Source organism: Culex quinquefasciatus, chromosome 3 (assembly GCF_015732765.1).
Source record: "Culex quinquefasciatus strain JHB chromosome 3, VPISU_Cqui_1.0_pri_paternal, whole genome shotgun sequence".
In the NCBI taxonomy this organism is placed as follows: domain Eukaryota; kingdom Metazoa; phylum Arthropoda; class Insecta; order Diptera; family Culicidae; genus Culex; species Culex quinquefasciatus.
In genome coordinates, this window is record NC_051863.1 from 173926183 (window position 1) to 173948190 (window position 22008).

At 37.0% G+C, this 22008-nt stretch overlaps 1 protein-coding gene across 1 annotated transcript in view; it reads left to right on the forward strand.

Annotated features, from left to right (window-relative positions):
* LOC6044571 (talin-2) overlaps nt 1-22008 on the forward strand; it is a 91900-nt gene that overhangs the window by 48732 nt on the left and 21160 nt on the right. The window contains 1 exon segment of the mRNA XM_038264444.1: nt 14732-15597. Within this exon segment, the coding sequence (XP_038120372.1) occupies nt 14786-15597 (812 nt within the window). The 5' untranslated portion in view covers nt 14732-14785.

Genomic DNA, 22008 nt, shown 5'->3' on the forward strand with positions numbered 1-22008 from the left:
TCAAGTGTTGGTGTCTACGCGCGTGTATTAGTGTGAGGGCTGCTCTGGAAGTGTTCTCTGCTTGCAAGTGAGTGAGTGCGTGCGTTCGTGTGTGACATCATCATGTTTGGTGTCCACGCGACGACCCCGATCGGGCACCTGGCACGGGCATTGTGCCCCTGTGCCACCGAGGACGATTGTGGACCATTTTTGCTGCTGCGGGCGGCGGCCCGGCGCCGTCCAAGTGACCCCGATTGGCGACAGCGACGCCGACGTCGGTCCAAAAGTTGGTCCTTTCGGCGAAAATCCGACGAGCTCGATTCCGATTCCGATGAGGGCGAACCACCGCTGGAAGATGCGGGCGGTTTCGAGGAGTGGGACTCCCGGAAGGTGACCAGCAGTGTGCCTACCTTGCAGGCGCTCGCGGCATAAGTAGCAGCATTCCACGCGTTTGAATCGCATGTTTCGCCCTGTCTATATGTGCACATCCCTCATCGCTCATCACACATATCACAGCACAGCGCCATCTCGTGGCTTTTATCTTCACCCGAGAATGGATGCCAGCACAAAACTATAGCCTACATGCGGGGGCAATTTTTTATCCCAGACACACAGAAGAGACAAAAAGCATTCAGCGCGAACACAAAAAAGAGCCTCCCTTTTACATATGCATACCATTGCGAGGCGAAATTGTTCTTTTCCTGCAGCGTTTCAAATTATGATAATTTCATGCAACCTTCTGCTTTCTTGCAAATGATTCCGACGACGACGACGACTTTCCCCGGTGGTGGTTTTTCCTCCCTTTGTTTGCCCAGCAGCCTAGTTTTCGCGTACGGTTCAGTGTACGCTTCCGACCTGGATCCGTGATTAAAGCGAGAGGGCCGATAAATTTTCCGCAATTTTTCATCACCGCAAAAAGAGTTTCCAGCAATCGATACACGGTGCAGAGCAAACAGACGATTTGTGTTATACAATCGGGATTAGAAGCGAAAAAAAAGTGGAACGCCTGAAGGTAGGCTTTGTTGTATGGCGCTCGCGCGCCATCTGTTGGCGAGAAAAAAACGCAACGATGGCTAACTTTAAATCTAATCCACTTAATTTGATGGCTGTTGTTTCGAACGAATCTGAATAGCAAATGCCGCGTCGACGGGGGTGGTCATAACTCACGGAATTCAATATTCAAATTTTGCTGCATCAGAAAGGTCGACGCGATAATATATTATCACTCGCTCGTTCAGCACCACGTTGAAAGAAAGAAAAGGAAAAGCGTTGGGAGGACCATCTGAGCATAAATTTCCTGCTATTTTTCATATCTTTGCACGATGCGGTGCCCACCCACCCTTTCGGTGTCCCTTTTTTGCTCTGGTAATATTGAATCCGGGGTGGACTAGTACAGCTTGGGATATCTCAACTTTGTTCTGATGTTGACGGCTTGTGGTCGATAGTGACTGGGAACCATTTGTTAATGCTTTGTTTGTATTTATCTATTATTATATAAGCTTTTTGATTAAAACGCTTTGTTCCAAACGTGTATTTTAACAATTTGCAGCGTTTTCACATTTTTTAACGTGAAAAACACACTCAAAGCTTTCAGATCATATTTTTTTCTATGCGTTAGTACAATAGTTGTTCGGTAACTGGGCGTTGTTTAACTGGGCCGTAGCCCAGTTAAAAAGCAGACACACGTCAAAACCCAAAACAAATCGAAACGACCGAGGGGTAAATGGATGTAAAAATCATGTTCAATAAATAAAAAATCTTTTTTTTTCAAACTTTTATTGTATTTCATGTCATAATTGAAGAAATTTAAAAAGTAAGTATTGTAATAGTAGTTTATGCAACAAGTTGCAAAAAGAGGATTTTTTCAGCACGAGTCGTACATTTATCCAACGAGGTTCACCGAGTTGGATAAATACGATGAGTGCTGAAAAAATCAAGTTTTGCAACGAGTTCCATACAACATTTTTTGCAATTCCAAAAAACACACATGAGTGAAATTTTAAGTCAAATTTTCATGTATTTTGTCAATAAATCGTTTAAATCAAAAAAATGTTGAAAAGTGTTACTTTTCGAAACAAGTGCTGAAAAGTAGAACTTTTCAGCATTTTTTTTGAAAAGTGTTGCTATTCGATTCTGTTATTTTTGGTACAGAAAAGTAGGCTATTTCGTCGTTCAAGAATGACAGGAAAAGTAAGTAGTTTCACAACAGAATTGCAAAAATAAATTTGAGTCACATTTTTATATTCCATCTGGAACGTGGAAAATATGGATATCCCCTCGTTATTTTTCGTTCAGCCTAGTTAACGAGCAGCATTCAGTGACTGGGATACTTTGTATAACGATTGCTTAATGCATAAAACTTCAAGGCGTTTAACACATTTTGAATTTGGGGCTATATATCGGACCTAGGAGAGTAACGTTTCCTTGAAATCATATTTGTAACAGTAAATAAAACAATATTCAACAAAACTTGAGCTTAAAAAAATTAACGACAAGAACTTATAAAATTAAATTAGTTATAACCTTATTCTAATGAAAAAATGCCATCTAATGTCTCGTTTCTCATATTTTTCATATTTATTTTTTACAAATATCGAGAATCTGATAATTTTCAAAATTTTGTAATTCAAAATTTGTTCAATAAAATGAATCCACTTTCCACTTTCAAAATACATTCTAAAAAAAATTGTAGCTTTTGTAAAATCTTGTAATCTTGTAAATTCGTTATACATCCATTTTGAATAATTCTTTGAAAAGAGTTAGAAAGTAGAACACTTCAAATTTTCGTTAAAGAAAAGGGTTGGAATTTTGGCTTGTTTTATGTGATTTTGATATATTTTTAAATTGCTATTTCACAGGGGCTTTAGCTTTAGCTTTGTATTTTACTATCATTTCCAATAATTTGAGTAAAACACTATGCCTCTACACATTTTAAAAAAAATGAAGTAAATGCAAATTACAATACTAAAAATCATGCAAGGAAAACTTAAAAAATAAAAAATTAATATAAAAAATTTAAATTACTAGCCTGGGTTTCAACATTTTGATGAAAACAAAAAATATTTAAAATGTATTTTACACGCGTCCAGTTGCTTTCCAATAATTAGTTTTCAAAATATCGATGTATTGACGGATTTTCATTTCGCGAAAAAGCTTTTCGCGGGATTGTGACATGAGTGCCATAAGCTTTTGCATATTAGTAACGGCCTTAAATAATAAAAAAAATGTTGAAAAGTATTACTTTTCGAAACAAGTGAAAATTTAAAATTTTCAGAATCGATTTTAGTAGAATTTTTCAGCATTTATTGTAAAAAGTGTTACTTTTCGATTCTGTTGTTTTTGGTACGGAAATGTAGGCTTTTCCATAGTTCAAGAATGACAGGAAAAGTAAGTTGTTTCACGACGGAATAGCAAAAAAATAGTTTACCGTCATCAAAGGTGACAAATTTCATTTTTTTTAAATTTCATTTTTTTTTTGTATAACCCAATCTTACCTCCCTAGACCCCCCCCTAGACTCAATATCACCCCTGATGACAGTACTAAAACAAAGAAATGTTTGAGTTTTTTCAAAGTGTCATCATTTTCTAAATAAAAAAAATCCAATTGGAAAATTGAATGCTTTTCGGATTACTTGGACATTTTTTACTAAATGAATTTTAGAATAATTTCTAAATAATAAATGTTGTGTATAAACATTTAAATTTAAAAAACGCTGCAATATTCATGTGTTTTCTAAAGATCATTTATCTAATCTATCTAATCTAATATAAACTTACCGCAGCCATCCTTTCGGAAGCTTCCTGGAGAATTTTGTTGTGATTACTTCCAAAATCCTTTTTTCTAAACGGCCAGGCCAACTACATAAAGTTAACCACGAAGATTATTCGTTGAATTGGAAGGAATGCATGCATTTTGCAATTGTTTTTGTTAAAATAGTTCAAAAATTGATAAAAATCTCAAACCATCGACTGTTGTTTTAATTGAAAATCATTAGTTTTTTGTCGCTAAAACAACAGATAACGCTCAACCTAAAATTTCAAAAATTCTCAATTCCCACCTTTATCGAGCCACCATCACCACCTCCAACCGGCTTCAGCATCTCCACGTTGCCACATTTCCCAACCACCACCACCACCAGCCCTTCGGGAGCAAAAAATCCCATCCGATTTCCCTGGAATTTAAGCATCTTCACCCCCCCCCTTCCGAGCACGAAGACTCCGTTTTTTTTTCCAGTAGGTGGTGGTGTGCGTTTCACCACCACCACAGCTCACCCACACAGACGACACTCTTCTGTCAAGTGCGCCGGGAAACAACCCTCCCTTGTTTGACCGCAACCGGAACAATCGGGCTGGAAGGGGGGAAGCCTTAAAGGTTCTCTCAAAAGGTTCGATAAAGTGGCCGTCGCTTTCATCGCAATCAACTCGATTTGTTGGAAAAGGCCGCTTTTGGATGGATTGGTTGGACATTTTTGTTCGAGTGCTGAAAAACAAGCTGTTTCCCGAAGTTTGAGGGGTGGGGATATTCCACTCTTTGGGGACTTTGCTGGTAGATGATGACAACGTGTCCCCACGTTGGAGTTCATTTATTAGATTATCCTAGAGGGATCGATATCCACTTTTGCTAAACATTGTGCACATTGAAGGCTTGAAGCACCGTTAAGTTGGGTGACTTTGGAAGCTTTGTCGAGGGAACCATACAAAAAGGTATAACTTCAGGCGCAAAGTAGTATACGCTTAGGCGTTAAAATAATCCCTTAAAACTTCAAAACCACCCCGCACGACAGTGCTCGGTGCAGTTGCAGCCGGAATCGTGCCTTCCCGACACTGGACGGGATTATCGAGCGGAGTGAACTGGCCGATAATGGTCCCGAGTGCATCATTCTACCGCCGTCGTCGTCCTCATCGGTTCCGGCTATGGCCATCGAACCCATTCAAGGATGAATAATTACCTTGATCCTCTTTGGATATCAAGTCCCACCTCCCTCCCCTCGAGCGGGTGGACGACTGTCGGATTAGAAAGTGAAATTAATTAAGTTCAAAACTCATTAAAAAGCCATATTACTAGCCCCGCTGCCTGGTGGGGAGCGTTGGCGGATCTTGGACGGGGATTTCAGGAGTTCAATGTCATTTGACTGCCATCGGTTCCAGAGCAGTGTGGGATGCTGAAGGATATTTACCGCCCGTGACCGGGCAAAGGACAAAGTGGGTAACTCTGGATGGTTGCTTGGAAGAAGAAGAAGTGTCATAAATTGTCATTGCAAGCTTTATTGTCCTGCCCAGGATCGGATAATCTGGGGTAGTAAAAGTTGAGTTATATTTTGGAAGCTTAAATCTGAAGCACGCATCTTAATGGAGGGAAAAGTGGGATCATTAAGTGGTATGTGGTTTATTAGGTACTTTATGTAAAGTTTAGTTGTCATTTTTATTCAACGCAAAATATCATAGTAGCTTTGAAATTCTTGAAGGAAACTTTTTCAAATTCTGTTGATAAAAATACAACAAATATAACAAATACATCAAATACAACAAATATAACAAATACAACAAATACTACAAATACAACAAATACAACAAATATAACAAATACAACAAATACAACAAATATAACAAGACAACAAATACAACAAATACAAAAAATACAAAAAATACAAAAAATACAAAAAATACAGCAAATGCAACAAATACAACAAATACAACAAATACATCAAATACATGAAATGCAACAAATACACCAAATATAACAAATATACCAAATATAACAAATACAGCAAATACAACAAATATAACGAATGCAACAAATACAACGAATACAACAAATACAGGGTGACCACTCAAATCCCATTTTCAAATTCCCGACTTTCTTCCGACTTTTCAAAAACTCAAATAATAGGTATTTTTTATCTAAAGAATGATTTCAAACAAAAACTATTTATTAAAAAGTCAATATCAACCATCAAAAACAAATTTTAAATAAATTTAAAAAACTGTTTCACGTGTCCGATAAAACAGAAAGAAAATAACAAATTCCTAAAAAAAATACTTAAAACAAAGAAGCACTCATTATTTTGATTCAGAGTAGAAACAAAAAAAATCAATCAATCAGTTAGTCAATCAGTCTATGAAAAATAACCGAAAGCTGAACAATACTTTCAATTTCAATGTTTATTTTTAAATTTGGATAACGTACAGTTTCTGATTCTTTGTTTCAACTGGAAATGGCAAAAAGTTCAAGATAACTGAATTGAAAATTCATAAAAATCTTAGAACCCTCAAAGAATGATTACAAATATTGTTCTTTCAAAGAATTTTCGTAAAAAAAAGTTTTTAACAGTTCCCTTATCAGTTTTGTAAATTTTGATATTGAATTTTGTGAATTCAATGTTGATTTATCTAGTTGTCAGTATTTACATGTTTTATTTTTTTTCAATTAAAAATTCATTTTGATAGGGTTCCATGTTTTAAAAATTATTTTAAGTGAAATGTTCGAAGAGACATATTTTTTAACAAATAAAAAAATATAAAAATTGAAATTACAAGCCTAGGTTTCAACACTTAGATGAAAAAAGTGTTTTAAAATGATTTTTACAGGCGTACAGTGGCTTTCAAATCATTAGTTTTGAAAATATCGAGGTACTGACGGAATATTTTTTTCCCCAAAAAAATTTTTTTTTGTGGGACTGTACATTGGTATTTTATGAAAATTTAAAAAGTTTTCAAATGAGTTCAAACATGCTAAATATGATTATAAACGCGGGAATATGCATTTTAACTGGTTTTCAGTTGGTTAAACTTTAATTTTCATTAAAAAAAAATTTTAAGTTTTTCAAAAAAATATATTTTTTGCCCCCTGATTTTTCAGGCAAACTTTGAAGGGGGGTTTGCAACATAAACTTTGAAAAATATTTGCAACGGCCTAACTCAAATCAAAATTTCTTGGATAATTTTTTTTTGCAATATCATTACTTTTACATGTTTTAAAAAGTAAAAAAGTTTTTCGTTTCATTAAGAACGAACAACGATTGGATTTTATTCGATTTTTAAGTTTTCCGACAACTGAAAATCATGCTTTATCTTTAGTTATTTACCCATACCCACAACAAATTCAAGGGTAACATTTGGAAAAATAATAATATTTTAAATGACTTAATAAATTTAGTTCAAACAATGTTAAAATATTATGCAAATTTGTTTCAAATGCATCCTCTATTTATTTGGATTTTTAATGTCTTAAAAATCCTTCTCATTTTCAAACAGATTGAAAATGTGAAAGGAACTTTTTATTTAAAGTAGGGTATTAAAGAAATTTATGTGAATTTAATTTGAAAATTGTAATATAAAAATTTTTAAGAGTTGAAAAATGCTTAGAATTTTCGACTTTTTCCCGATTTTTTGCGGTTTTTGGCAAATTCCCGACTTTCCCGATTTCCCAACTTGAGTGGCCACCCTGCAAATACAACAAATAGTAAAATGTAAAAATAAAATGCAATAACACACAAAAGATAAAGATATTACAATCCAAAAAATAAATCGTCTTGTCGTTTTTATTTACATTTTATTTAAAGTAAGTTATTAAAGAAGATTTATGTGAATTTAATTTGAAAATTGTAATATAATTTTTTTAAGAGTTGAAAAATGCTTAGAATTTTCGACTTTTTCCCGATTTTTTGCAATTCTTGGCAAATTCCCGACTTTCCCGATTTCCCCACTTGAGTGGCCTCCCTGCAGATACAACAAATAGAAAAATGTAAAAATAAAATGCAATAACACACAAAAATAAAGATATTACAGTACTAAAAATAAATCGTCTTTTCGTTTTTATCGGTTACAATAAATTTACAAAAAAACATCTATCAAATGCCCTCAGCTCAAAACCTTACAAAATCTGTTTGATCTAGAAAAAAATGCAAATGAGTTTTTATAACTCAGTCGGGATGGCTGATAAGACCTGTAACAGGCCAGTTGACTAATGAATGCTCATGTATTTTATTCATTATGACTTGTTTAAAAAGGCTGTTTTCTTGTGAAACTTATCTCAAATGCACACATATTTTTGTTGTTGAGTGTGACACAATCAATTAACCAGAAACAGCTCCGTTCGCTGGGCGTCACACATCATAAAATATCCGCAGATATCCACACCCAATTGACACATCAGAATTGTACCGCTCTGTGTTGATGAACATCAATCATTGTAGCAGAATCTGGTAGAACCATCGCAAACAGTTCTCAAAATAAGCAAAAAAAAAAAATAGAACCCCACTCCACGCCCTCCGCACACAAAAGCCAAAAATGATGAATTATGTGTGTACCACGCGACGAACCGCGCGATTTGGAGATAAATTATTCGCACCCCCGCGAACCCAGTTTCACGCCCACGAGGTGGTGTCAACAGGCGCTGCCACTGATTTTTGTATACATCCAGGCGCGACCAACAGTGTTGGCCACCAGAGGTCGCTCAACCGGGGGGTTTTCGCACAGATGCACGCAAGGTTGGCTGTAGGTGCATAATCCCTTTTCCAGCCGGTTTGAACTATAACTTGGCGTTTGCTGGGAAAATAATTGTACACTAGTAAAAATTTAACTTTAAAAAAGTTCGTTTTCTTTGGAAAAATAAAAAACTTCGAAATCTTTTTTCATGGATTTAATCAAACAATTGGATCCTAAAATGAAGCTTAGATTGCTGATATTATTGTTTACAGCGATAAAGCTTATTTTTCTGAGTACAATGGCCCTTTGTACGACCACAAAGAGTTTGAAATGGATTTTTAAATCAATTTTGAAAAATTAACCTCGCGGTCCTTCTTTACAGAAATGCTCCTACTTGACAGTTCGTTCCAAGGGGACCATAGTTGATCCATCGAAAAAATGTTGTCTTGTCAAAAAAAAAAATTTGCATTAAAATGAAAAAAAAAGTGATCAGAAATGGTTTTTAATCGTGTTTTTAACCGTTGTACATAAAAATTTACATAGGACTTTAGTACCCAATTTTCAAAAGTGTTTCAGTGGGTTAGGGACGCTAAATTTGAAGTGAGAGGGGAAGAAACCCACGGAATCGTAAATCATGAGCTTTATTGTTGATTCCGCCTGCACAAACACACACCTTTCGTCCTGCGATCCTTGTCCAAAGTGAGCAGAACTATCGCAGAGCAACAATCGCGCTCGCACCGGAATAAACATCACAAAAGTGTGTGCGCACACAAACAAACATACACTCGTACAAATGTACACACAGAAAACATTCACCGAATGTTTCCAACGACTCGGTCTCGGTCTGTTTGTCTGTGTGTGTGCGCGCGTTCGTACACAGATTGTTACAATTCGAGGGGTGTTGTGCGGGGAGTTCGGGACAAGCGGCATAACCATAAACATATCATTCTCACGCACCATTGAAGGATATAGTTGTGTGATAACGATCCTTGGGCCCTTTACCCCTGCTCTCCCGTTGACCTGAAGGTTGACCTAACCGGGGGAAGAGCAACACATATAATTATGTACACGAACGGGACGGAACGCGCCGGGCAAACGGTCAACATGTGACCGAAATCCTTCCCATCGTTGCATTCGATTAGGGCGGCCAGGGTCTTAATTAATAACCGGGGGTTGATGTTTGTGCAATGGCAAGGACTAGGTAAACAATAATAAGGTTGGAATGGGCTTTTTCTCACTAGATAAAGGTTATTCAATTTCCAAGCTATTCTGCGAACATTTTTTTTCTTGAAATTATCAAAAAATATAAAAATTTGTTTTCATACATAGTGAAGAATTTAGTTTTCCCTCCCGGAGTACCAAAACTTCTTAGCATGGTGCTCCCAACGAATACAACCAAATCTCGGAGCGTATGGTGGTGTGTCCCCACGCTTCTTCCTCCCCTGTCGATTCAGAATTGTGTTGTTGTTCGAACACTTAGTGCTCAAACTCAACCCAATAACGAGTCATCTCTGCGATACGGCTTTACGCAGTAGGCCTGGCCGCTTTAACGCTTGTGATGTCTCAATGCATTTCAATGCAATGGCGCACTACAAATGTTAATAAATGACAAGAAGAGTGCTAGGCGTCATCTAACCTAAGGCACTCTCCAGGATCCCTTCGAAAGATTGGCTGCGCTAGGGTCTGATTAGATTAGATTAGATTAGATTAGTGAAGAATTTAGTTTTCCATTAGTTATTCAATTTCGAATGTTCTGATCATTTTAATTTATAAATATTGGACCACAGATATGGATTTTGATTAATTTTTGTCTGATGGCAATGTTTTGATCTAAGGATCTCTGTTATTATAACATTAATCGAACAAAGCAAACCTTGACTTTGGGAACATTTACAAACCTTTTTTTCAGACACAATCGATTTTGTGACTAAGGCATTTACTTAAAATTAGACATGAATATAGGGAGAGAGCATGAGGAACAAAACTTTAAATAAAAAAAATTACTACCATAGCGAATGTTAGTAAAAATACCTCTTAAACTTAAGTGTCAATTTTGTTTAAGTCATCCAACGAATAAAAAGACATTCGAGCAATTCCAGCTCAAAACAGTAATTTTTTAGGTACTTTTTTCTCGTCCCTCTCCGATTTCAATGCATCTTTGTAGAAATGTTATCCTACGCTTATATAAGCCATTTTTGTGTATATGGAGCCAGTTTCACTCGATAATGACATTTGAGAAGGGCGTAAGTGTTTTAAATATTTTTGTATTTCGTAATTTTAATATTGCTGTATCTCGAAGCCGTTGCATCGTATCAAAAAGTGGTCAAACACAAACTTGTAGACAAACACTGAAACAAAAAAACACTCCACATTTATTAGATTTTTTGATTTTTAATTTTATAAGTCAAATTTGAAAGTAAGCCCACGATTTTTTTTCGTTAATTTTTTTTGTGAATATAGCCTAAGATGTTACAAAAAGACTCACGCAAAATCCAAAAAAAAATATAAAAATCATTTACTGAAACTATTTTTTTTAAAGTGCTTTAAACATCAAAATATTCAAAAAACGAACACGAGAGTCGATTCTCCAGACAATTTTACATAAAAGTCTCCATATTGACCATTTTCCTATGTCCAATCCTTGTGAATATGCAGCGGTTTAAAAAATAAAAAACGTTGAAAAAATAGGTTTTTTGATGGTTTTTGGCAATTAATATATGACAGACTTGATTTTACAGTCTCGAAAACATTTTTACCGGAAAGCTCGTCCAATTTGCCATAAGTTTATCTTTCAGTAAATGATTTTTGTTTTTTTAGGTGAGTTGCTCCATCCTGCATTTTACGTGAGTCTTTTTGCAACATCTTATTATGACAAAAATTTTGACCGAAAAAAAATCGTGGGCTCACCTTTAAATTTGACTTTTAAACTTAAAAATCGAATAATCTCATAAAAGTGGAGTGTTTTTGTCTTTCAGTGTATTTTGCAAATGTTTGTAATTAGTTTTTTAAAATCATGGTTGATTTTTCGTGCCAGTTTTCAACATTTTTTCAATGAAAAATTTAGTTTAAAATTAGTCCATGCGGTTTGTTTTAATCCTTTGATAATTTGAATAAATTTAGTATAACATTTTAAAATATTTTCAGCAATAAAACATAGCAAGATAACATTAGAAGTTAGGCAGAAAAAAAAATCATGTTTCAATCGCAACTTAAAAATGTTGAAGAAAAAAGTATCCCATAATGCTTATTTTTATTATTATAATGGTTATGCTAATGTACAAAAAATGCAAAAATTGGCCCCATAATTTGAAAGCTTTTATATTTGATTAAAGATGCTTAAATAAAGATCATACAATGTGTTCTAAACAGTTTTCAAAAGTTATTAATAGTTTTTTTTCAATAAAAATTTAAATTTGTTGCGATATTTCTTTTTGTCCTTTGATATTTTTATTTGAGATAAAATATGCAATGGCCTTTTTGTGATTTTTATATCATGTCCAAATAGTTTAAAATTGTGAAAGAAACCTTCAAGTTTTAGATTAGTGCTCATGAAATTGATTGTTCTTAATTTAAAAATTGTACCAAATAAAACAAATTATCAGAGGCCTGTCAGTATAAAATATTATTCAATATGTTTTCACCAAAATTTCAACAAATTTAAAATAAAAATATTTAATATTTTTATAAATTAAATTTGTTTAACAAACTGCAATCTGCTTCAAAAGTTAAAAGAACAAAATGATTATACAAAAATCAACTGAAAAAGTGTTATTTTTATGAAACCTAAGCCTAAGTCTAAGTCTCCAATTTTAACAAATATCATCAGTTATTATTATTAAGATAAGTGCCTTTAAAAACCCGAAAATCTAATTAAATTTTGATGATACACAGAAAAAAAAATCAATTCTCGTAATCGTGAATTAAGTTTACAAATATGAGAACCACGAAGGAATTTATTCATGAATATGGTGCATTTGCACTATAAACGTGAATATATTCCTTCGTGGTTCTTGCATTCACGATTTTGAGAATTGATTTTTTTCCGTGTAAATACTTCAACCCTTCCTCCAAAAAACTGACCAATAATGACATCGGACCGCACACATGCTGCCGTCGTCACCGCCGTATGACCAAAAACAGCAACAGAGTGTTGTAGTTATCTGTTGGAAATTATTATAATCGTTGGTCGAAACTGTTCATGTTGGGGACCCAGACAGAACGACTGCCAAGATGTACTTGACAGTTTGTTGAAGCGTGTGACAGGCAGCCAAACCATGTTTAAGGGGTGAGGACTGTGGACCGATTTCCTTCTGGTGACAGATAATTTTGAACATTATCCTCTCTTTCTCTCTCTGAATCACTGAGATTGCGCTTGAAAGGGACGGCGACGGCCACATGGCGCGGCTGGTTGATGTCCTCTTTCTTGGTGAAATGTTGGAGGAGTTCGTGCCCACAGCATAAATCAATAAAATGAGCCAAAAGGGAAACCGTTAAGGGTTATTTTATGAATTAAGGGGTTGTTGGGGAGTTTATTATCTTTTGTCTAGAAAAAAATCAAGGCATACTGCTTTTATTAGAGTTACTTCTTCGGAAAAGTGAAAGTTGTAGGATGTTTTTCTCTCCTAGATGTGGGAGAAACTCCCCCATCAATCTGCCTGTCCTCTCCTCCATCCGTTGAAGGCCTAATTGAATTTCATAATCAAATATTTTTTCTTTGTGCTGAAGCACGTCGTCTTTCGGGATCATGTTACTGTTTTCACACTCGAACTCGATATCATTCTCAAGCGTATTTTATTGGGTAGACAATCTCAGCTCATTTTTAGGGATAATCTGTTTGGTTAAGGGGAGGTAGTTAGGCAAATCGATTTTTTTTAATTTCCTCCACAAATTTTTATTCTGAATCTTCTAATTATGATTGATGTCCTACTGGTTTGAAATACCTTCATCAGTCGGTAATCCATAGAAGAAGGACGTTTTTCCTGTTACGGAATTGTGACGGAAAGTAAGCCAACAATGCCGTACAACATATGGCACCATCCTAAGGACTCGTCCTAATCCGGTGTGGTTCAAATCGATTGACGAGCGCTTTTCATTCACCCTCTACTTTTTTTTGCTGCGAGCAGCAAACATAAAGAATTGAAAATAGATCTATAGAAGTGTGTTAATGTTGGTTCAGCGTGAAAAAGGTGTACATAGGGGAACTATACCCTTTCTCAGCCTATTTCTATTATCGGCCTATCAGCACTTTGATCATGAATTACAGCTTAAATAAAGTGTTTTTGACTGTTACAAAGTAATAAATAGCTCAAATAAAAGTGAGCAAGCGACTCTTCATTGTTGATACATCTAAAAATGTTGATGTAATAGCGAAAGACGGCAATAGTGATGAGAATTGGTCGAACGGCTTAGTGTGATTAAAATGGGTATATTTCCCCTATTTGTTTTTGTGTGACTTTTTTTCATCAAGATTGTATTTGTGATTTGAAAAAAAAACATGAATTTTCTTCAAAATTGAATGATTTGGTTTTGGGTTTTCATGAAAGTATTTGATAAAATTAATTTGACAAGATTTAAATTACCTTAATACTGAAAAAAAAAAACTAAAAAAATTACATAAAAGAAAGAGATAAAAATAATAACACGAAGTCATGTACAATCCATTATTTGACCAACAACTTCCCGCAAACCGTGTCTGAAGCATTTCCGCTTCCATTTTTTGTGAACGTCGTTCAACAACTTCTTCGATCACGCTAAATGAATTTTGATTAATATATTTCACCGTTTGCCAAATCGCTTTTACTTCCTACCCACAAGTTCCCCAGCATGAGCAGGTGCCACCTGCCCCCCAACCCCAATAATCTCAAAAATCCTTCAAGGATATAAAATTACCGCGGCTTCGCCATCGTCCGAGGGGGGAAAATTTTCCGGAATCCGCTCAACTTTAACTGCTGCTGCGGCACCGCGGCTTCTTGCCTGGAATTCCGCTCATTACCCCTCATCTCTCACCGGATGACGAGGACGACCGGCAAAAACACAATTTATGGGAAAGTTTTCCCTTCAACTGAAAAGAGTGGGAGAAGGCGGAAGAACTCAACATTCATTTTCACGCTCGCCCATCATTCATGATGTCCTCCTCCTCCTCCTCGTGGCTCGGCCTGGGCGTTGTCATTAGGACCTGCTTCGTGTTGAAATTAGAGCGTTGAAAAAAAAAAGCACACACCGCATTGTGAAAGCAAAATCCACATTTAAATTTATCGATTTTTGCCCCGACAACAACGACGAGTCGTAATCTAATTTCTTCCCTTGTCTCGCCCCTTTTCTGCAGTGTCACTCACGAACCGCAGCCGTCGCGTGCCGTTGCCGCCAGCAGCAGCAGAAAATGTCGGCCCTTTCGCTCCGGATCAGCCTGGAGGGTGGCCGGGTCACAAAGACGATCCAGTTTGACCCGAACACGACCGTCTTCGACGCCTGCCGCATCATCAAGGACAAATTCGCCGAAGCGGTCCAGGGCCAGGCGCAGGAATTTGGCCTCTTCCTGGCCGATGAGGACACCCGGCAGGGCGTCTGGCTCGAGCCGGCCCGCAACCTGGGCTACTACCTACTCCGCAACCTGGACATGCTGGAGTACCGAAGGAAGCACCGCAATCTGCGCGTCCGAATGCTCGACGGTGCCATCAAAACCATCCTCGTGGACGATTCCCAGCCCGTGTCCCAGCTCATGGTCGTCATCTGCACCAAGATCGGCATCACAAACCACGAAGAGTACGGGCTCGTCCGCGAAGACCCCGAATCCCAGAACGAAAATCTCCCCGACAACAAGTCCAACATGGGCACCCTGACCCTGCGCCGGAAGGTCGCCGAGAAGGAGCGTGACTCCAAGATGGAATCGCTGCGCAAGAAGCTCCGCACCGACGACGAAATCAACTGGGTCGACGTGGGAAAAACCCTGCGCGAGCAGGGCATCGACGAGTCGGAAACGGTGCTGCTGAGGCGAAAGTTCTTCTACTCCGACCAGAACATCGACTCGCGCGATCCCGTGCAGCTGAATCTGCTGTACGTGCAGGCCCGGGATGCCATCCTGGACGGAACGCACCCGGTTACGCAGGAGAAAGCGTGCGAGTTTGCCGGCATCCAGGTGCAGATTCAGTTTGGCGACTACAACGAAAGCAAGCACAAGCCGGGATTTTTGGAGTGAGTATAAATAGTTTTTATTTAAAAAAATTTAATGTTCCCGTTTCCAAATATCTCTTTCCGATTCATGATTTATGATTTAGTAAAAAAAATGCTAGTTATGCAAAAGACGGGTTACAATTTTATTTATTGTTTGCCTTTCTTACTCAAGAAAGTCTTGGAAATCACTCGAAAACTTTACTAATTATTCTAAAATTACTTTCTCGTTCGTTAACAAAAAAGTTGTCAAAGTACTTCTAGAAGTTGTTTTTAAATATTTTTAAAATATAACTACAATAAAATAAATAAATAGAATGGTTTTTTATATTGATTTTTTCATTATGAAAATAAGTTGAAATCGAGAACGGACTGCATTTTTTAAATGTTTAGGCAATATTCAAATTTGCACAGGCAAAATTAGTTCAAAAGGCAGTCCTAAGGGCATTTTCATTTGAACCAATGTATAGGTAAATGTGGAAATCTTTTAGTTTGTCCTTTGTGCCTATTTATAGCGAATTTATAGCTAAATTGTTTCTTTTTATTTAGAACATTGCAAATATTTTTCAAATTTATGTCATGTAGAGCATAGTAAGTTACCAAAGGCTGCTCGCTAAAGCAGGTATAAGACTATGACAAAAAAGAAAAACAACTTTTTTTGTAATTAAAATAGAAAAATAAAAGTAACCCATAAATAAGTCCACAACATAAAATTAAAATTTAATAATAATTTGTTGTGGCTTGACATTTTGTTATAACTTAAAATTTAATTTAGATTTGTTGAAATTGATTATTGCATCCATGTACCCTTCGATCACTGGGCTAAAGCATGGTTATCGAGCGCCCAGTTTAAAGGGTTACATACATGTAAATCTGCAAAAATGGCTCACAATTTAAGTGAAGACTCGTTAAACTGGTCCCTTGTACATGACGAAGGTCAATTTAAAAAAAAAAGATGAAATAATTTTACAGCTTTCATGTTTAAAATCGTCAGTTTTTGATTTATGTATTTTAAGAATAGCAAAAAACCATACAAAAGTTGAGAAAAAGCCGCAGACATAGATCTAAGGTTTTTTCTCAAAATTTATTCTCCCTAAAAGAGCACTCAGCTAACAAAATCTAAACCTAGATATATGTACCCTCCCTGCAAAGGCTTGTGAATTGATCTCAGTTGAATGGTTCTCCAAATCTCTGAATTGCAAATGTAACATTAGTGTGGTTCAGGGCCCCTTGGAAATGCAAAAATGTCAGCAAACCTGCTGCATTGTTGATAAAATCATTGTTTGTTGTCCACAGAAGCTCCTCTGAAATTTTCAGCAAATTTGGTTCAGGTTTCGTCACAGCTCTTTAGCATTTAAGTTTGCATGGGGATTGCATGGGGAATCTGCAATTTTTTCATTTTCTAACAGCAAAAAATCTTCTATTGAACCAAAAATCCTGAAACCTCACATATATATCAAAAATAATATGGGGAACAATTTTCTAGAACACCCCAGGTTGATCTAAGCCGAACTGACTTAGTTATAAGTGGATTAAGTGAAGGTGTCGAAGTTGTATTTTCCAAAGGGCCTCTTTCGCTAAATTTTCACCAGAAGGCTCACTTTGATCGATGGCAAATCGTTTGACAACTTGTTTGTTGTTAATGTCAGAAGAAAAAAGCTGGAATGGCGGTTTCAACTTCGGTGGAACAATTGAATAATTTTTTCCCGTCTTTTCAGGTTTAATTTGAAGATGAGCTTTTGTCCAGCGCTGTGCATGACTTGGACAAGATCTGGAATCAAGGATTTTCTCCAGCAAATTGCTTAAGGCTTCTGTTTAGTGTGGGAGTTGATGGATTTCGTGGTGGTTAAAAGCTCAACCGACGTTCTCGCTCCGGCAATGTACGTGCCGCCAGAGGAGCTCCAACTACACTCTGCCGCTTCCACCTTCTGGGAGGGAGATTGATTTGTGGCTTTTAGTTGCACCTGCAATCTTCGTCACCGGTACAGCGTTTTAGTGCCGAATATTCTTGTGGGACGGCCAACAGGCGTTACATCTTCTTTTAAACCGGACATGCCTAGAAGGGGAGCCTGCTTAGCGATGAAGGCCAGCAGACTGAGGGTTGTCGTCCTTTACGGTTATGGCGCGGGGGAGGTCATTATCAGACGTAATCAGATGCCGCACAGGACTTATACTGACTAAGCTGACCAATCCAGATGCACGCACCCTTACGGAATCACCTTTCATCGGTAACGGGCGTGAACTGTCCACTCGAACTTCTGGATAACATAGATTGACTAGATTTAGGATACCTTTGTGGATAATCGATATTCTCCAGATCAGCTCTTTAATTCACCGTGTCCGGGAGTAGCCCTTCGACACCCTCAGGACTAAAACCCTACCACTGCTTCGCGTGGCTTCACTCTGGTCAAACTCTGGCGGTCAGTTTGTTCACCATTGGAACAGTAGGCAACCTTGAGCACGGATGACCGTAGGAAGGACGCTTGGATTGTGGATCCAACTGCCGACCAGCGACGCTACCGAGGCAGATTTGTTTCCCAAGGACTCCTACACCTGGACTGAGCTTACGACCAAGATGCTGGGTTAGGCCAGGACTGACATTCAATTTCCCTTCCAACGGAAGGTGTGATCAGACAAGTTCTGTCTCGCAAAATGCCACCGGGGTTTGATGGTATTGAATCCAGACCAACAGGGATGAGACCAGATCCGGCACACGGCGATTACCCACAAAAGTATCCTAAATCTAGTCAATCTATGTTATCCAGAAGTTCGAGTGGACAGTTCACGCCCGTTACCGATGAAAGGTGATTCCGTAGGGGACGTGCATCTGGATTGGTCAGCTTAGTCAGTATAAGTCCTGTGCGGCATCTGATTACGTCTGATAATGACCTCCCCCGCGCCATAACCGTAAAGGACGACAACCCTCAGTCTGCTGGCCTTCATCGCTAAGCAGGCCCCCCTTCTAGGCATGTCCGGTTTAAAAGAAGATGTAACGCCTGTTGGCCGTCCCACAAGAATATTCGGCACTAAAACGCTGTACCGGTGACGAAGATTGCAGGTGTGTGTGTGTGTGGTCCAATCCAATACCCGCTAACCGGTAGCGAAATTATGGGAAAGTATAATTTGTATCAGACTTTGTACATGCCGAATGCTGATACAGCTTATCTCAGACCCGGGTATTAGGTGGTGATAGCCCTCGCGCTGCTTCCAACGACCCATTTCAGAATGACAGAGCTCCTTGCGGTCCAATTCCGAGGTCGCTGGGCATTGTTCGGCCCCGCCTAAACATAGAAGCAAGCATCTGAAGGAAACTCGATCTATATTTAGACTTCCAATCCCCTCAGGCAAATCAGGGATCAGCGCGTATTTAATAATATGAGAAGAAGAGATAACATGTTTTAACACTACGGATCAATTCACTGCTAGAGTGTATACCTTCTGATAGCCGACTGCTTAGCGTCCCAGACTATCAATCCAAAGGTGTGAATTCGAATCCCACCTGATTCATTTTAGTTTTTATTCATATTCAAATTCCTGATTCCAAATTTCAAAGGTACCGACCGGTGACGAAGATTGCAGGTGCAACTAAAAGCCACAAATCAATCTCCCTCCCAGAAGGTGGAAGCGGCAGAGTGTAGTTGGAGCTCCTCTGGCGGCACGTACATTGCCGGAGCGAGAACGTCGGTTGAGCTTTTAACCACCACGAAATCCATCAACTCCCACACTAAACAGAAGCCTTAAGCAATTTGCTGGAGAAAATCCTTGATTCCAGATCTTGTCCAAGTCATGCACAGCGCTGGACAAAAGCTCATCTTCAAATTAAACCTGAAAAGACGGGAAAAAAATTATTCAATTGTTCCACCGAAGTTGAAACCGCCATTCCAGCTTTTTTCTTCTGACATTAACAACAAACAAGTTGTCAAACGATTTGCCATCGATCAAAGTGAGCCTTCTGGTGAAAATTTAGCGAAAGAGGCCCTTTGAAAATACAACTTCGACACCTTCACTTAATCCACTTATAACTAAGTCAGTTCGGCTTAGATCAACCTGGGGTGTTCTAGAAAATTGTTCCCCATATTATTTTGATATATATGTGAGGTTTCAGGATTTTTGGTTCAATAGAAGATTTTTGCTGTTAGAAAATGAAAAAATTGCAGATTCCCCATGCAATCCCCATGCAAACTTAAATGCTAAAGAGCTGTGACGAAACCTGAACCAAATTTGCTGAAAATTTCAGAGGAGCTTCTGTGGACAACAAACAATGATTTTATCAACAATGCAGCAGGTTTGCTGACATTTTTGCATTTCCAAGGGGCCCTGAACCACACTAAATGTAACATCCTGGAATAGAACTGATAAATTCTAATAAAAACATAAATTGAAATTGAAAAAAGCCACAGAAGGTTGGGGGTGTTGAAAATTTCAAGTTTGAAGGCCACGTGGTTTATGCACGACCCTCACGTTTTGGATGAGTGATTTTAACAAAATATCTAAAGTTCGAAATAAAACTTCAGACATATATGCAAATTATGAAAAAAAGTCGAATATATTATTTTCCTAAGTTTTACCCGAGTTTATTTCAAACTTTGCTGAACTATAAGCAACATTTTCAGTCACTGAAAGAATTTTCAATTTTAGGCACCTACAATACAATAACTTGCATAGGCTCGCATCAAGAACTGATATTTAGAAGTTTTATTTTCTATGTCATTCTTTCGTATATTTTTCTTATTTTTCATTAAAAAAGAAATTTGTATCCAAACTTCTAAACAAAGCTCCCAAATCTATGATTTTTTTAGAAGTTTGTAAACATGTCAAATTACGGAAAAAAATGTCGAAATTACAGGAAATTTCATCCAATCAAAAACACAATGTTCCTTGAATATGTTTCTAAAAAAACACTTTTTTATTGTAAAGTTGAAATTCGATAGTTGGTTTGAATAATTATTGATATACCTAACACAAAAAAGCGTTCTGGCACAATTTCCGGGATCCCCGTTACGATAAGATTTATGGTATTTTTTATTGTTTCTCGGCCAGTTGAATTTTCTAAAAAATTTAAAATTGTTAAGATGAGGAACACGACCAAACTTTTAGATTTTTGTTGTTTTGATATCTCGCTTACTTTTTCAAAAGGTCATATGAACATAAAAAAAACCCATGGCACATTGGTTGTTTTGAAAAAGTAATCTAGATTTATTTAAATTTTGAAATATTTTTGTGAATTTTACGAGAATTTTATTTTTTGTTGAATCATTTAGTGTTTTTTCGTGATTTGGAAAATTATTTGAATTCTGGTTTTAAATCTCAGACTTTTAAAATATCCGTAGACATTTTTGCACTTCACACATATTGACTCAAAGAAGAAAATTTTGATAATTTTGCATGCAATTGTCCCTTCAAACATAAATAAACTGAATAAAATCCTCAATTCAATGTATAGCTTTTTCATAAAATAAAATACAACTTTAAAAATCTTGTTTTGATTTCAGAGAAAATTTTCCTGAAGTATGGAAAGTTTCTCCCAGAAATATGTTATGGATTGGCTAATTTTGGAGCAGTTTTGGGGTCAGTTATCAGTGAAGATGGCGAGGATTGCAAATAATCTAATCTGAGGGCTTTTGTTAATTTGATTTGGTTAACCGCGGTGGATTTTCTTGAAATAATTAGAACTGTCAAAAATCCACCAAAGCATCTACCACATTGATCGCACAAAAATCTGTGGTAGAAAAGTATCCACCGGTAGATGCTTTGGTGGATTTTTGACATTTCGAATTATTTCAAGAAAATCCACCGCGGTTAACCAAATCAAATTAACAAAAGCCCTCTGGACTGTATTCAAAATGAAAATATATTTAAGAAAATCAAATGTTTTCTAATCTTATAGATGGGTAATTCTCCGCCAACTCACACAGCAGTTGCCCCGACCCCTCTTCGATTTGCGTGAAACTTTGTCCTAAGGGGTAACTTTTGTCCCTGATCACGAATCCGAGGTCCATCTCGTGACGGAGGGCGGTACGACCCTTCACATGCGAAAAAGAGGTGTTTTTCAATAATTTGCAGCCTGAAACGGTGATGAGATAGAAATTTGGTGTCAAAGGGACTTTTATGTATTAGACGCCCGATTTGATGGCGTACTCAGAATTCCGAAAACGTATTTTCATCGAAAAAAACACTGTGTTAAAAATTTCCGTTACTCGACTGTAAAATTTTGGAACATGGCATTTTATGGGAAATTTAATGTACTTTTCGAATCTACATTGTCCAGAAGGGTCATTTTTCATTTAGAACAAAATTTTTCATTTTAAATTTCGTGTTTTTCTAATTTTTAGAGTGTAACAGTGTTCTACAAAGTTGTAGAGCAGACAATTAAAAATTTTGATATATATACATGCTTATAAACATCACAAGTTATCACGATTTTACGAAAAAAGT